Source organism: Perissodus microlepis, chromosome 23 (assembly GCF_051167445.1).
Source record: "Perissodus microlepis isolate ML-2025 ecotype Zambia chromosome 23, ASM5116744v1, whole genome shotgun sequence".
Taxonomy (NCBI): Eukaryota; Metazoa; Chordata; class Actinopteri; order Cichliformes; family Cichlidae; genus Perissodus; species Perissodus microlepis.
In genome coordinates this window covers 21,386,480-21,399,013 of record NC_140482.1, presented here as the reverse complement: position 1 = coordinate 21,399,013, position 12,534 = coordinate 21,386,480, and the positions used below count along the sequence as shown (strand labels likewise).

The 12,534-nt window shown below is 43.6% G+C and overlaps 1 protein-coding gene across 20 annotated transcripts in view; it reads left to right on the top strand.

The window, feature by feature from the left end:
• unc80 (unc-80 homolog (C. elegans)) overlaps positions 1 to 12,534 on the top strand; it is a 63,868-nt gene that overhangs the window by 41,570 nt on the left and 9,764 nt on the right. For 9 of the 20 annotated variants that reach the window (XM_084921843.1, XM_084921842.1, XM_084921850.1 and 6 more), the window contains 23 exons: positions 343 to 375; positions 1,087 to 1,273; positions 2,994 to 3,125; positions 3,207 to 3,350; positions 3,438 to 3,538; positions 3,625 to 3,711; positions 3,798 to 3,981; positions 4,782 to 4,876; positions 5,048 to 5,137; positions 5,407 to 5,508; positions 5,593 to 5,773; positions 5,864 to 6,129; positions 6,254 to 6,388; positions 6,489 to 6,627; positions 6,866 to 6,962; positions 7,040 to 7,210; positions 7,294 to 7,386; positions 7,482 to 7,700; positions 9,454 to 9,684; positions 11,593 to 11,716; positions 11,820 to 11,945; positions 12,031 to 12,154; positions 12,257 to 12,463. In XM_084921843.1, the coding sequence (XP_084777969.1) occupies positions 343 to 375; positions 1,087 to 1,273; positions 2,994 to 3,125; positions 3,207 to 3,350; positions 3,438 to 3,538; positions 3,625 to 3,711; positions 3,798 to 3,981; positions 4,782 to 4,876; positions 5,048 to 5,137; positions 5,407 to 5,508; positions 5,593 to 5,773; positions 5,864 to 6,129; positions 6,254 to 6,388; positions 6,489 to 6,627; positions 6,866 to 6,962; positions 7,040 to 7,210; positions 7,294 to 7,386; positions 7,482 to 7,700; positions 9,454 to 9,684; positions 11,593 to 11,716; positions 11,820 to 11,945; positions 12,031 to 12,154; positions 12,257 to 12,463 (3,268 nt within the window). The remainder of the gene's footprint in view (positions 1 to 342; positions 376 to 1,086; positions 1,274 to 2,993; positions 3,126 to 3,206; positions 3,351 to 3,437; positions 3,539 to 3,624; positions 3,712 to 3,797; positions 3,982 to 4,781; positions 4,877 to 5,047; positions 5,138 to 5,406; positions 5,509 to 5,592; positions 5,774 to 5,863; positions 6,130 to 6,253; positions 6,389 to 6,488; positions 6,628 to 6,865; positions 6,963 to 7,039; positions 7,211 to 7,293; positions 7,387 to 7,481; positions 7,701 to 9,453; positions 9,685 to 11,592; positions 11,717 to 11,819; positions 11,946 to 12,030; positions 12,155 to 12,256; positions 12,464 to 12,534) is intronic. The other 11 variants (XM_084921847.1, XM_084921841.1, XM_084921837.1 and 8 more) reach the window with 6 other exon arrangements.

The following is a 12,534-nucleotide window of genomic DNA, read 5'->3' as shown; positions in this document are numbered from 1 at the left end:
TGAGAGTTTTCCTAAGCTTGTGAACCCTGTAAAAATAGGCCAGTTTATAATTTAACTATTTTTTAATCCCACTTAACCCCACAATCCACCAAAAAACAAAAGACGATATGCACACTCTTACTGCTTTGAATATTACATTTGTTATTGCTGCAAGTTTAATGTGGAAAACTGCACCAAGAAATCTGCAAATATAAGAAAAATGTGTGAACACAGATTTCTTGGTGCCTCCTTTTAATTTCTTGTCTTTTTTAAATATTTTCTTTCATAAAGCATGAATAGAAATATGAGATTTTAATGAGCGAGCACATGTTCTATAATTTAATCGACTGTCTTTGTTTTTAGTACCCCACATTAATTCAGTCAGTCCATGCCATAGTAAGTTGGTATTTCTGTCCGGGTGTTTGTGCTGCTGATGCATCTTGTTACCTCAGACCATTAAAGACAGAAGGGGAAGCGACCTTTTAGGTTTTTCATCACGGACCAGAAGCTGGGGGGCGGTTTCATGGGTCATCTTGGATAGTTGCATCTTGATCAGGGACACACACAATCCACATATTTAAAAAGAGTCTTCCGGCACATGCTTTGATTGTTAAGGAGAAAATAACAGCATGCATCGGGCATACAGACATGTTGTGTGTGTCGTGCTGTTGATGCATGGTCATTGGATGAGAATGACTTTGCTGTGTTTGTTTTTCATATCATGGCTGTTTTAGATTTGTTTGTGCGAATGCTGTGAGGCAATTACTGTGCACAAGATACAGTAAATTCTCCATCTTCCAGTCTGAACACATTTATTGTTTATCGTGATTGAAATTGCTCCTATTCTATACGTCTACACTGCAGCGTGCTTCATAATGCTCAGGACGGCATTTTAGAGCATGAGATCAGTGTGCTGGAGGAGAGTTACTGTATTAATGTGTTGTCCAGTTGCTCCTCAGAAGCCTATTGTAGCTGTGCACACACATTCCTGAAAGATTTAAAGTGCTAATTTGTGCATTCCCCCCGCCCCCGATTCTGAACCTCCTACAATTTCTACACCCGCTGCTCTACCTCTGTGCTATTTGATCCTCGCCCCCTCCTTTTTAGAAATCCTTCTCTGCGCGGGCGGTGTCGCGCTCCCACCAGCGAGCCGAGCACATCCTCAAGAACCTGCAGCAGGAGGAGGAGAAGCGGCGTCTGGGCCGCGAGGCCAGCATCATCACAGCCATCCCTGTGGCTCAGGAGGCCTGCTACGAACCCACATGCAGCCCTCCACCCGAGCAAGAGGAGGAAGGTGGGTCCGCCAGGCGTATGAGCACTTGTGTTTTATACAAGAAAAACCTCGAGAGGTGGAAAACAGCGAGCACAGAAGTTCCTCCAGTGGCCAAATGAGAGTTATTTCAAAACAGAGTCGACCCTCTTGTGTTAACAGCATTAAAAAGCTTTCTGCAGCCTGATGCAAAAACTGTGTTAGCCTTTTGGATTGATTGTCCCTTTGCTCCATCTTAAAAACTGGTTGGCAATGTGACGTCATGTGCACATTACTCAAGAAATGCAGAGAAATGCAGAGAAATGTGAAATTGAATTCAAAGAAGGTGCTGCACCTAAAACCTCCGTGTGAATGCTTTGGTTGCCACAGTTGCCTGTAGTTTTTGATGTTTCTCTGCAAGTACTTGTTAACTACTAGCTGAGCAGTAGTACAACAAATGATGAATGAGTAAAGTTTGCCTTCAAAGTAAAAGCTGTACCTCAGTACTACAACCAACATGTTTTGAAGGGCACAACTTTTGCTTTGAAGGCGAACAGCCTCCATTCCAGGTTTCATTGGACTTTTCAGTTTTACTAGGGACTAGGGACAGTCTATAAAAGATTGTTATTCAAACTACAACTGCAGCAATATGTTTACCGACCATATTAATCACAAGGAAGTCTTTGTATTTCGGTTTGCAACTGCATATTTTTCCCTAGCAACCAGTGGTTGCCAGTGGGGTTGCTCTCTGGTAAGTAGGCCTGTGTGACTCAAGGTTAAGCAATTGTTTTCCCAGCATTTTCTGGTTGGAGACCAACCTCTAGATCATGTGTCTGCAAAACCCACACGTCACCGCCACGTCACTGACTGGCGGCCTTCAGACAGAACGCAGGTTTAAGGCACTTCTGCACTGGTGTTATTGTTCTGACCCAGAAGCTGAGTTCATGATTTGTACTGTCTATGGTTAACTGACAGGTGTCCCATATAGGTAGATGGCAGCTGCTAGGTCTCGTCCACTACTTCAAGCCATTAGACTAAACCTCTTTATGATTTGTGTGCTTTCAGTGCCTTTTAGAGCATTTTTAATGGATTATCTGAGTAATACTCCAGCTTTCTACAGACCATCCTGATGGTTTGTGCTTCAGTTTTGATGAGTGAAATACTGAGTACTAATTAGCAGATAAATGTGTTGACATAGTGCACCCATACAGTTTAGGGATGCAGCTGATAAGTTAGCACTCCAAGAAAAACAATATGGCTATAACACACTAACATTTAAGCTCCAAAACCAGTGGGTAATGTAATGATGGCCACATCCACCTTTTCCACCTTTTATACAGACGTAATAGTTTTGAAAGCCAGAAGTGACCATATTTAGATGAAAGGGGGAGTGCTAACATGAGCAAGCTTGGTTACTAAGCTACATTCGTAAAGATGATTCGTAAAGTTAAAACTGTGTTTTTACGAAGGGTAAAACTATTCTTAGAGCCCAAAACCATTTTTTGCACAATACTGTAAACATGCTTTTTAATTGCTTTAAGTATGTAGATGTTAAACATGGGTGTTTATAGTGGTTGACTCACACTTGGACTCAGCCTCATGTGCTCATTAGAGGAACTGCAGACTTTGGCACTTGCTTGTTCGATTCATATTTCAGCCCTGCAGGTTGCCACATTAGCACACAGTGTTTTGACTCTTTACCCTGATAGCATGTTGTTTTTCCCCCTGTACCTCTACTGGTTATGTTTGGCATTGATCCCGCCAGCAGAAGAAGTGGTGAACCTGGCATCACGACGTCTGTCTGTCAGCCCATCCTGCGCCTCCAGCAACTCCCACAGGAACTACTCTTTCCGCCGGGGCTCTGTATGGTCTGTCCGCTCGCTGGCCAGTGCTGAAGGTAGAAAAATGTCAGAAACAAATGAATTTAAACTTTTTATATAAAACTTGCTCTTTACAAGTTCTTTTTTTTTTTTGCCAGATGAAGAAAACACAACAGAACACACACCCACTCACCACATGCTACAGCCGCCTCAAGCTGTCTTCCCAGCATGCATCTGTGCTGCCGTCCTACCAATAGTGCACCTCATGGAAGACGGCGAAGTTCGAGAGGATGGCGTGGCTGGTAGCTGTCACTACACAAAAAAATTAATTTGCATCAAAACTTTTGTGATTTTTTTTTTTGGTTATTTATGCAAAAATGTTTCCTCAGTGAGTGCTGTTGCCCAGCAAATCCTCTGGAACTGCCTCATTGAAGATCCAGCTCTCGTTCTCCGCCACTTCCTGGAAAAGCTGACAGTGAGCAACAGACAGGTAGGCAAACACCTGCGGACAGATGTGGGAAAAAGACTCCCAATGAGTTTTTCATTGTTTGTCCATTTGTTTGGTTTTTGCACCAGGACGAGCTGATGTACATGCTTAGGAAGCTCCTGCTCAACATTGGAGATCTGCCAGCCCAGACCTCTCACATCCTTTTTAACTACCTGGTGGGTCACCAGCTACCTTCACCTGTACCTTTATATTTATCATCAGTTCTGTTTATTCTCCTCATCATCATCTCTCCTCCTTTAAGGTGGGCCTGATCATGTATTTTGTGCGGACTCCCTGTGAATGGGGCATGGACGCCATCTCGGCCACGCTGACCTTCCTCTGGGAGGTGGTCGGCTACGTGGAGGGGCTCTTCTTTAAAGACCTGAAGCAGACCATGAAGAAAGAGCAGTGTGAGGTCAAACTGCTGGTCACAGCATCTATGCCAGGTGAATGCTAAATACTGCAGACATAAGTAATGCTTGTATTGTAAAACCATTCTCCACCAGAATCCACCAGTTGGCTCTGACGCTCCAGTTTGTGGAGCACTTTATAAACGATGACTTTGTGGTGCAGAGGGTGTTTGATGCATAGGTGCCACCTCTGTATTTGGTCTTTGTTTAGACCGTCCACCGATCTGGCAAAACAGACCAAGGTAGGACCAATAGACCAGTTGAGATACCCACAATGTCTGATCAGCACCGTGTTATTTAATATATGGTTGCATTGTTACTGGGGTGGCCACATAGTGAAGTGGGTTCTTGGCAAATGAGAGGCTGCAGGTTCAGCACCAGCCGGAGACACAAATTCGCTTTGAGGTTGTATTTGGCAAAAAATCTGCAAAAACAAAACATGGAGATTTACCTGCTGTGGTGATGACCCCACTGATAAGGGAACAGCCAAATGTAGCAAGGTGTAGTTTAACCCCCGGTAATATCAGGATGTGTCTTTCTTTTCCCAAGCACACCCAACCATTTTACAACAGGGACATTATGAACCCTGATATCCATCATTAGATTCCTTTTTTCTCACTTCTAGTCTGAAGTGGTTCATTCACTGAGATAAGGTAGTCAACTTGAGCATTTCCACAGCTATATACCAACAGGATTTCTAAAACAAAACAAAGATAAAAGGTAAAAGTATAAAAAGCATTTTTCCTAAGACAAAAAGCAAACTTCTGTTTCTGGTCTCTAGCTTTATTCAAACAAGTCTCATACTGACACAGAAAGATCACATTTTGCTGCTGCAGGAACCAAAACGCTGGTGGTGCACGGGCAGAATGAATGTGACATCCCAACCCAGCTACCAGTCCATGAAGACACTCAGTTTGAAGCCCTGCTAAAGGTAAAAACTCTCATCTCAGTCAATCACACACACAGTGAGGCAAGACCGAGGAGGCTTATCACTGTAATTAAATTCAAATCATGCTGGGCGAGCGTGTGCTAAATGCATAAAATTTAAAATTGTAATTCAGCGTGAGTAAACTAATCGGCCATCTCCTTTTTCTCCAACCAGGAGTGTCTGGAATTTTTCAACATTCCCGAGGCCAGATCGGCACACTACTTCCTCATGGATAAACGATGGAACCTCATCCATTATTCAAAGGTGGGAACTTTATTTTGAGGGTTTTTTTTGTTCACTGAAAAAAGCAACAACTATTTAAAAGCACTAAATTATCTGAAGTCAAGACCTATTTTCATTAATCATCAATAATAGTTCATATGTATGTTGGTGTTGGTCGGTCTTGCTCTGTGCAGATTAGAAAGGTCAGACCAGTGCTTTTGAGTCACATCTGTTCCACTGTACCTCTGGCATTGAATTTAATTTTAAACATAGAGATATTTAGTGTAATTATTTTTCTCTCTATCCTTCAGACATATGTTAGAGACATCTACCCGTTCCGAAGGTCAGTCTCTCCTCAGCTCAACCTGGTCCACATGTTGCCTGAGAAAGGACAGGAGCTCATCCAGAAACAGGTAAGGTTGGAAATGTGAAAATTAAATCAGCCCCTAAACAGCGTCCTGCAACAGGAAAATCATAGTCTGAATTTTTGTTTTCAGGTGTTTTCCCGTAAACTAGAAGAAGTCGGTCGAGTCCTCTTCCTCATCTCCCTCACACAACACATGCCAGCTGTGCACAAGCAGTCCCACGTCTCCCTGCTGCAGGAGGACCTGCTTCGCCTGCCCTCCTTCCCCCGCACCGCCATCGATGCAGAGTTCTCCCTCTTTAATGAGCCTCAAGGTGAGAAAAAGACTAACAGCTTAATAAACTTGAGTATAGCTCCTACTGTTTATTTTAGGATAATGAATCCTGCTTTGCTCCGCCTTCCAGGAAAAGAGCTGTTTGGCTTGGACACTCTCCACAAGGTGTTGTGGATCAAACTGCTGGAGGAAATGTTTCTGGGCATGCCCAGTGAGTACCCGTGGGGCGATGAGATGATGCTGTTCCTTAACGTCTTCAACGGGGCCCTTCTGCTGCACCCCGAGGACAGCTCCCTGCTGAGGCAGTACACGGCGACCGCCATCAACACCGCTGTTCACTTTAACCATCTGTTCTCCCTGAGCGGGTACCAGTGGATGTTGCCAACCATGCTGCAGGTATGCTTACCTGTGCACACTTAACTGAGCCTAGACAGTGAGTGGAGGAAGAACAGTTGGCTCCGAATTCCAGTTTCACAGCAATTTACATTTCCCATCCCCTCTCCCTGTTCTGCTGTGACAGGTCTATGCAGACTACGAGAGCAACCCTCTTCTGAGGCAGGGCATTGAGTTTTGCTGCCGGCAGTTTTACATCCTCCATCGAAAACCCTTTATCCTGCAGCTGTTTGCCAGCGTTGCTCCGCTGCTCGAGTTCACAGTAAGACTTTCGGACTCATTCAAATGAATCTGCAGTCGGTCAGCACCACTGCAAGTTCTTTGTCTCCTTTGATGCATTTCTCTCTTCTTATCCATCTCAGACCAGCACCAGTACCGGTCTTTCTAAAGGAGTTTCGGCCCAGTGTCTGTTCGACCTGCTGGTCTCTCTAGAAGGTGAAACCCAGGATGCCCTGGATGCTCTGGAGCTGGTCAAAGCTGAGAAGCCGCTACGCTCTCTGGGTAAACTGTCAATTTTACTGGCTCCAGACAAAGCTGCCGTAGGTATCAAGATATGGATCTAGTCGGAGAGTAGAGACTTGGTAAAGAAGTCCAGAAACTCAGACTGATGCCCAAATTCATTAAACCTCTTATATCAAATAAGTCTGTAAAGGAAGCCTCACAAATTCAACTGTTAGTCTAATATTACTGTTGGACTAGTTTGACTGTACTCTGTATATGTTCTCTGTATATGTCACAGATTTCTGTTATGGTAATGAGGACCTGACCTTTTCTATCAGCGAGGCCATCAAGCTGTGCGTCACTGTGGTTGCATATGCCCCCGAATCCTTCAGGAGGTATCAATAAAAACATCGAGGCGTCTTTCTCTGTCAGTTGCTTTCTGTCCTCATACTATCCATGCTTCCCTCTCCAGTCTCCAGATGCTGATGGTGCTGGAGGCCTTGGTTCCCTGCTACCTCCAGAAACTGAAGAGCAACACAGTTACGATGGAGTCTGCTTCGGCTGCCAGAGATGAGATTGCGGCCATCGCTGCCCTAGCTACATCTCTGCAGGCCCTGCTCTACAGCTCTGAAACCCTCACAAGGTTTGTCTCTTACCAATGCAGACACAACTGAGTCTAGATTTGCTTTTAGCTCCTCTTAGTTGTTGTCATCTGATCGTCCACAGGCCCATGACGGCTCCCCAGATGTCTCGCTGTGATCAGGGCCACAAGGGCGGCACTACAGCTAACCACGCCATGTCCGGAGGGGTCAACACCAGGTCAGAACTTTAACTCTCACCTGTCTCAGAATAGATGACTATAGTGCAGTTTTGGAGTTTGAAAACCAAGACTGAGGAGATCTTTGTATTGTCAGGGACAATCTTCACCTGCTGGAGGAGGGCCAGGGCATGCCAAGGGAGGAGCTGGACGAGCGCATTGCCAGGGAGGAGTTCCGCCGTCCACGGGAGTCCCTGTTGAACATCTGCACCGAGTTTTACAAACACTGCGGGCCACGGCTCAAAATCCTGCAGAACGTTGCAGGCGAGCCGCGGGTCACAGCTCTGGAGCTACTGGACATCAAGTCCCACATGAGGTGTGCGATGAAATAGCAGCTGATTTTAGTTACAGTGTGTAAATTTGTCAAATTGTTTAGTTTTCTTACCCATTGAGATTCAAGTGCATAACCCTAACTACAGTGGCTGCTATAGGACAAACATGTTTCAGTCAGCCAAGAGAGATGAAATACAAACAGTTCAGTGTCTGTGTTTCTACTAATGTTTGGATCAAATTCAAATCCACCCTGGAGTTTTTCCCTGTCACTCCACTGTTTACCTCAGCTGTCAATGCAGACTGAGAAGCATCCAGCTTCATTTACTCTGAAGGAGGCTGTAAAACTTTGTGAAGGGAGTCCAAAATGAGTCGATGAGTCAGTGAAGCTCACTTCTGACCAGCAGTACTGAGGTGACTTGTTAAGGATATGCTAAACTGTTATCCTCTATCAGTGAAACTTTCTTTGAAGTGTATCTAACACTGTTGGTTGAAATTTATTAGATAAACTCTCATTCAGTGTGAAAATGTAATCAAACTACTTGTCAGAGGGAACATGGGATTTTCAGCCTAACATTATTTGGCAGCTGTTGATGTTTAGTGAACTCGTTGTCAGCTGTCTGGAGATAGGTGCATCATGTCAGACAAGAGGTCCGTAGTCATTGGAGCAAGCTTAGGAATAAACAAGAATGTTTGTGCATGTTACTGTGTGTTAGAGCTCTGACTTCAGTTCAGGAGATGAGGCTTGAGGTGAGGAGAAAGAAGATGAGATTTTATTCAGATGACTGTGACATTGTCTCGTTGCTTCATGCTTTTATTACATTATTGATATGAGACTGCATCAGCTCGCTGGAAGATGTAATTACAAACTATTCTAGATATATTTAGGAGTACAGAATCCTTTTTGGTGAAATAACATAAAAATTACCAACTGTAACTTTAAGTATTTGCTGGGCATCAGAAGATTTAGTCAGAAAGTTATGACTCATTAATTGTCACCACCTACATTCTTTCACACATCCAGCACTTGATGGATAACACACAGGCTTTACTTTGTTGTGTTTAAATTACAGAATGCTTTTAGCATTTCTTATGAGTCTTATTCTGAGATTAAAGTAAGAATTCTGAGGAAAAATTATTCTGATGAAAAAGTCCGAGTTCTGAGGTTAAAGTCAGAATTCTGAGATTAAAGCCAGAATTCTGAGAAAAGTCAGAATTCTGAGAAAAAAAAGTCAGAATTCTGAGAAAATATAATTCTGCTGAAAAAGACAGCATTCTGAAAAAAAAGTCAGAATTTTGAGTTTTTCTCAGAATTTTGACAGCATTCTGATTTTTTTCTCAGAATTCTAACTTTAATCTCAGAACTCGGACTTTTTTCTCAGAATTCCGGAAAAGAAGAAAAAAAGATATGCCCACTTTTTTTTTCCAGTGGCCCTAATCCTCTTCCGTAGGTATCTATAGTCGATTGACTAGTGGACAATTAACTTGCTCTTATTTTGAAACTTAAGGCACTTCAAACTTGTTTTCCTTCTTGTTGTTGTGGCAATTCTTTGTTCTTAAGATATTAATTAATATTTACACGTACACTGACTGTTTTTTTGTACTATGCATTTATGCATAGTGTTATACAATATTGCAGACCGGCCCTAATTCAACTTCGGTTGATATCTCTTTGACACAATACACACATTTTGGGAATAAAGTCAGTAAAGTTGTTTCTTCCCATTCCTTAGTTAATTTTAAAGCTGTATCCTAAAAAGCACTTGTAAGTTGAACTGAATGAATGTTTCTGCCCCCAGGCTGGCAGAGATCGCCCACGCCCTGCTGAAGCTGGCGCCCTACGACACCCTGACCATGGAGAGCCGAGGGCTGCGGCGTTACATCATGGAGATGCTGCCCATCACCGACTGGTCGTCCGAGGCCGTCCGGCCTGCCCTCATCCTCATCCTCAAGAGGCTGGACCGCATGTTCAACAAGATCCACAAGATGCCCACGCTCAGGTGCGCTCGCCCTCAGGCTTTATGCAGCAGGTCTGTTGAACACAATCCCTCTTCTTTCTCCGTCTCCCTGTGAGTGTATCGTGCTGTGCCGCTGCCGTGGTGTGTACAGTGAATAGACGGCTTCTTGGCACTGTCCTCTGTAGCGCTGCCTTCGTGGGTGCTGTACCGTAAGTGCTTCTGTGGACTGTGTTTTCCTGTCTGTGAGTTTAAATGCGTAATGGCATAAAAGTGTGTGACGATGTTTGTTCTAACAATGGATCAGTGGCAGCGTTCCTCTATGCCTGGAGCGTCCAGTCTTTGGCCATGGAAAGCAACATATAGGTGTTATGTCGTCTTTTTAGTCTTTATTTAGCTCACAATGAAGAACGAATTCTTCATCACCCTTATAGATGTGATGCAATGCAAAAATCTTTTTTCTTTATATACAGATTTTAAAATTTTGATGCATCTTAAAAAGTTTTTAATGCTTTAATTTAAACTTTTGTTTGCTAAGATTTTTCCACAATTCTGATGCAGTAATGACCAAGAAACCTGGTGGTATTAGAATTACCAGTGTAATGATACCAATAATCACAGTTATAATCTCTATTTTCAAGAAATTTCATAAAATAAATTTCATACATAAAAACCAAGTAAAACACTAAAGCCGCAATATTTCGTCTTAAGAGCTGGAACTGGAAATCAACTTCTCTGCATGTTTCAGTAAAAGTAATTCATCGTGATTGTGTCGTCTTCTACTGATTTAGACTGCCTTAAAGAATATTATGTTACTTGTACTTGAGAAGCTATAGACAAAACATCAGGCCTTCACATCTGCTGCCGTCAGAGATCGCACACATCCAAATATTTCAGGGACTTCAGTGAACTTGTCTCCTGAAAGTCCTTATTCATATGGTCAGGTATTTACTAGAGGTGGGAATCTCCAGACAGCCCACAATACAATACTATTGTAGTTTTTAAAGTTTTGCAGTATGTTGAGTATTGCAGTAATACTGCTCTAAAGTAAAAAAACCAAACACACGTTTCACATAACTTTTCATTATCCTCGCCTTTCCAGTGGTCCAATCCTGCAAAAAACTGTAGAAAGTTGGAGTAAAACTATCACAGAGGTCCATTTGCATATATACATAAATGCATAAATGTTGGTAATAAAGAGCACAGAAAAGCTTCCCTGACTGTAGACTGGAGGCAGCTAGCTGAGAGGTAACACTGCTCTGAGGCGGATCTGTTGCTGCAGTGTTTAGTTGGCTATGTTTGTGAGCTTTGCGACATTTGTTGTCTTTGATGCAATCTTTGACTTCTATGAGCTCTAAAAGTTTGAGATTTGAATATGTATTCATGCTGTGTAATTTTGTGAAATTTTATGGCAACATTGTGCCATCGTAGGGCATCATAATGAAAAAATATTGAGTGTGTTGTACAGCTCTCTCCATGCACTTTCATCTGAAATGTTCCTTGATGTGGTTTCTTGAAGTTTCTTTTCAAGGTCAACTTTGACCTTGGGTGCTAATGTCCCCCAAGGCTTAGTTTGTTGATTTGAAGTTTGAAGACGGGCCATAAAAAATAGTTGTTAACCCTCTCAAGGCAGGCGTTGCAGATTTGCAACAGTTAAAAGCTAACAACCTGATTACCCCACATACATATTTTATGAGTTTTTTACTCAGAAGTACCACTGCAGGTATTCTTTTGTGCATTAGCAACAAAAACTTAATTTGAGCCTGAGAGGGTTAATATAGGTTGTACCATATCTACCATTTTACCAACTTTGAAGGTGATATCTTGAAAACTGTCGACACTAGATTGGTTACAAACAAACAAACAAACTCCCTTCAGGGGCAGAATTGTTTTTCCCTGTGAGCTCTTTTTTTTTTTAAACTCATGGCAATGTGCTTGTATGTGGTTTCGGGGGGTGGTGGTGTGTACTTGTTTGTTCTCCAGGAGACAGGTGGAGTGGGAGGCGGCCAGTAGCCTGATCGAGGGGATCTGCCTGACCTTGCAGCGACAGCCAATCATCTCGTTCCTGCCTCACCTGCGCTCGCTTATCAACGTCTGCGTCAACCTGGTATGGGACTGCAAAGATGTTGAAAAGCAAAGTTGTTTTTCTTTCTTTTTTTTAGCATTTTCTTAAGTTTTTTGGTGGGGTGGTTTGTCTGGTCTGTTGTCAGGTGATGGGTGTGGTCGGCCCCTCCAGTGTGGCAGACGGGCTGCCACTCCTCCACCTCAGCCCTTACCTGTCTCCGCCTCTGCCCTTTAGCACCGCCGTGGTCCGATTGGTTGCTCTGCAGATTCAGGTATGGCGAGATGACCCCATCAAACACCCACTCATAAAGCAGCTGCTCCGCGTGCTAATACTAATTCCCTCGCGCTTCTCCACAGGCCTTGAAGGAAGACTTCCCCCTCAGTCACGTGATCTCACCTTTCACCAATCAGGAAAGGCGGGAGGGGATGCTGCTCAACCTGCTCATTCCCTTCGTGTTAACTGTAGGCTCCGGGAGCAAAGGTGATTTATTGGTGCGATTGGAGGAGGAGACTTAAAACGCCAATCAGCATCTTGCTCAGGGTTTTTTGTATTTCCTGCTTTTGTTTTGTTTTCTCGATGCAGACAGCCCCCACCTGGAGCAGCCGGAGGTCTTCCTGCTCCTACAGACAGTCATCAACATCCTGCTTCCCCCTCGTATCATCTCCACATCCCGCACCAAGAACTTTATGCTTGACGCCTCTCCAGCTCACTGCTCCACGCCGGGCGACCCTGGGAAAGATCTGCGTAGGGAGGGATTAGCAGAGTCCACGAGCCAGGCTGCTTATTTAGGTACAATAGAAGAGGGGAGAACATTTTATAGCTTTGCTTTGTCTTCCTCTTCTCATCCTCCTTCCTCCACA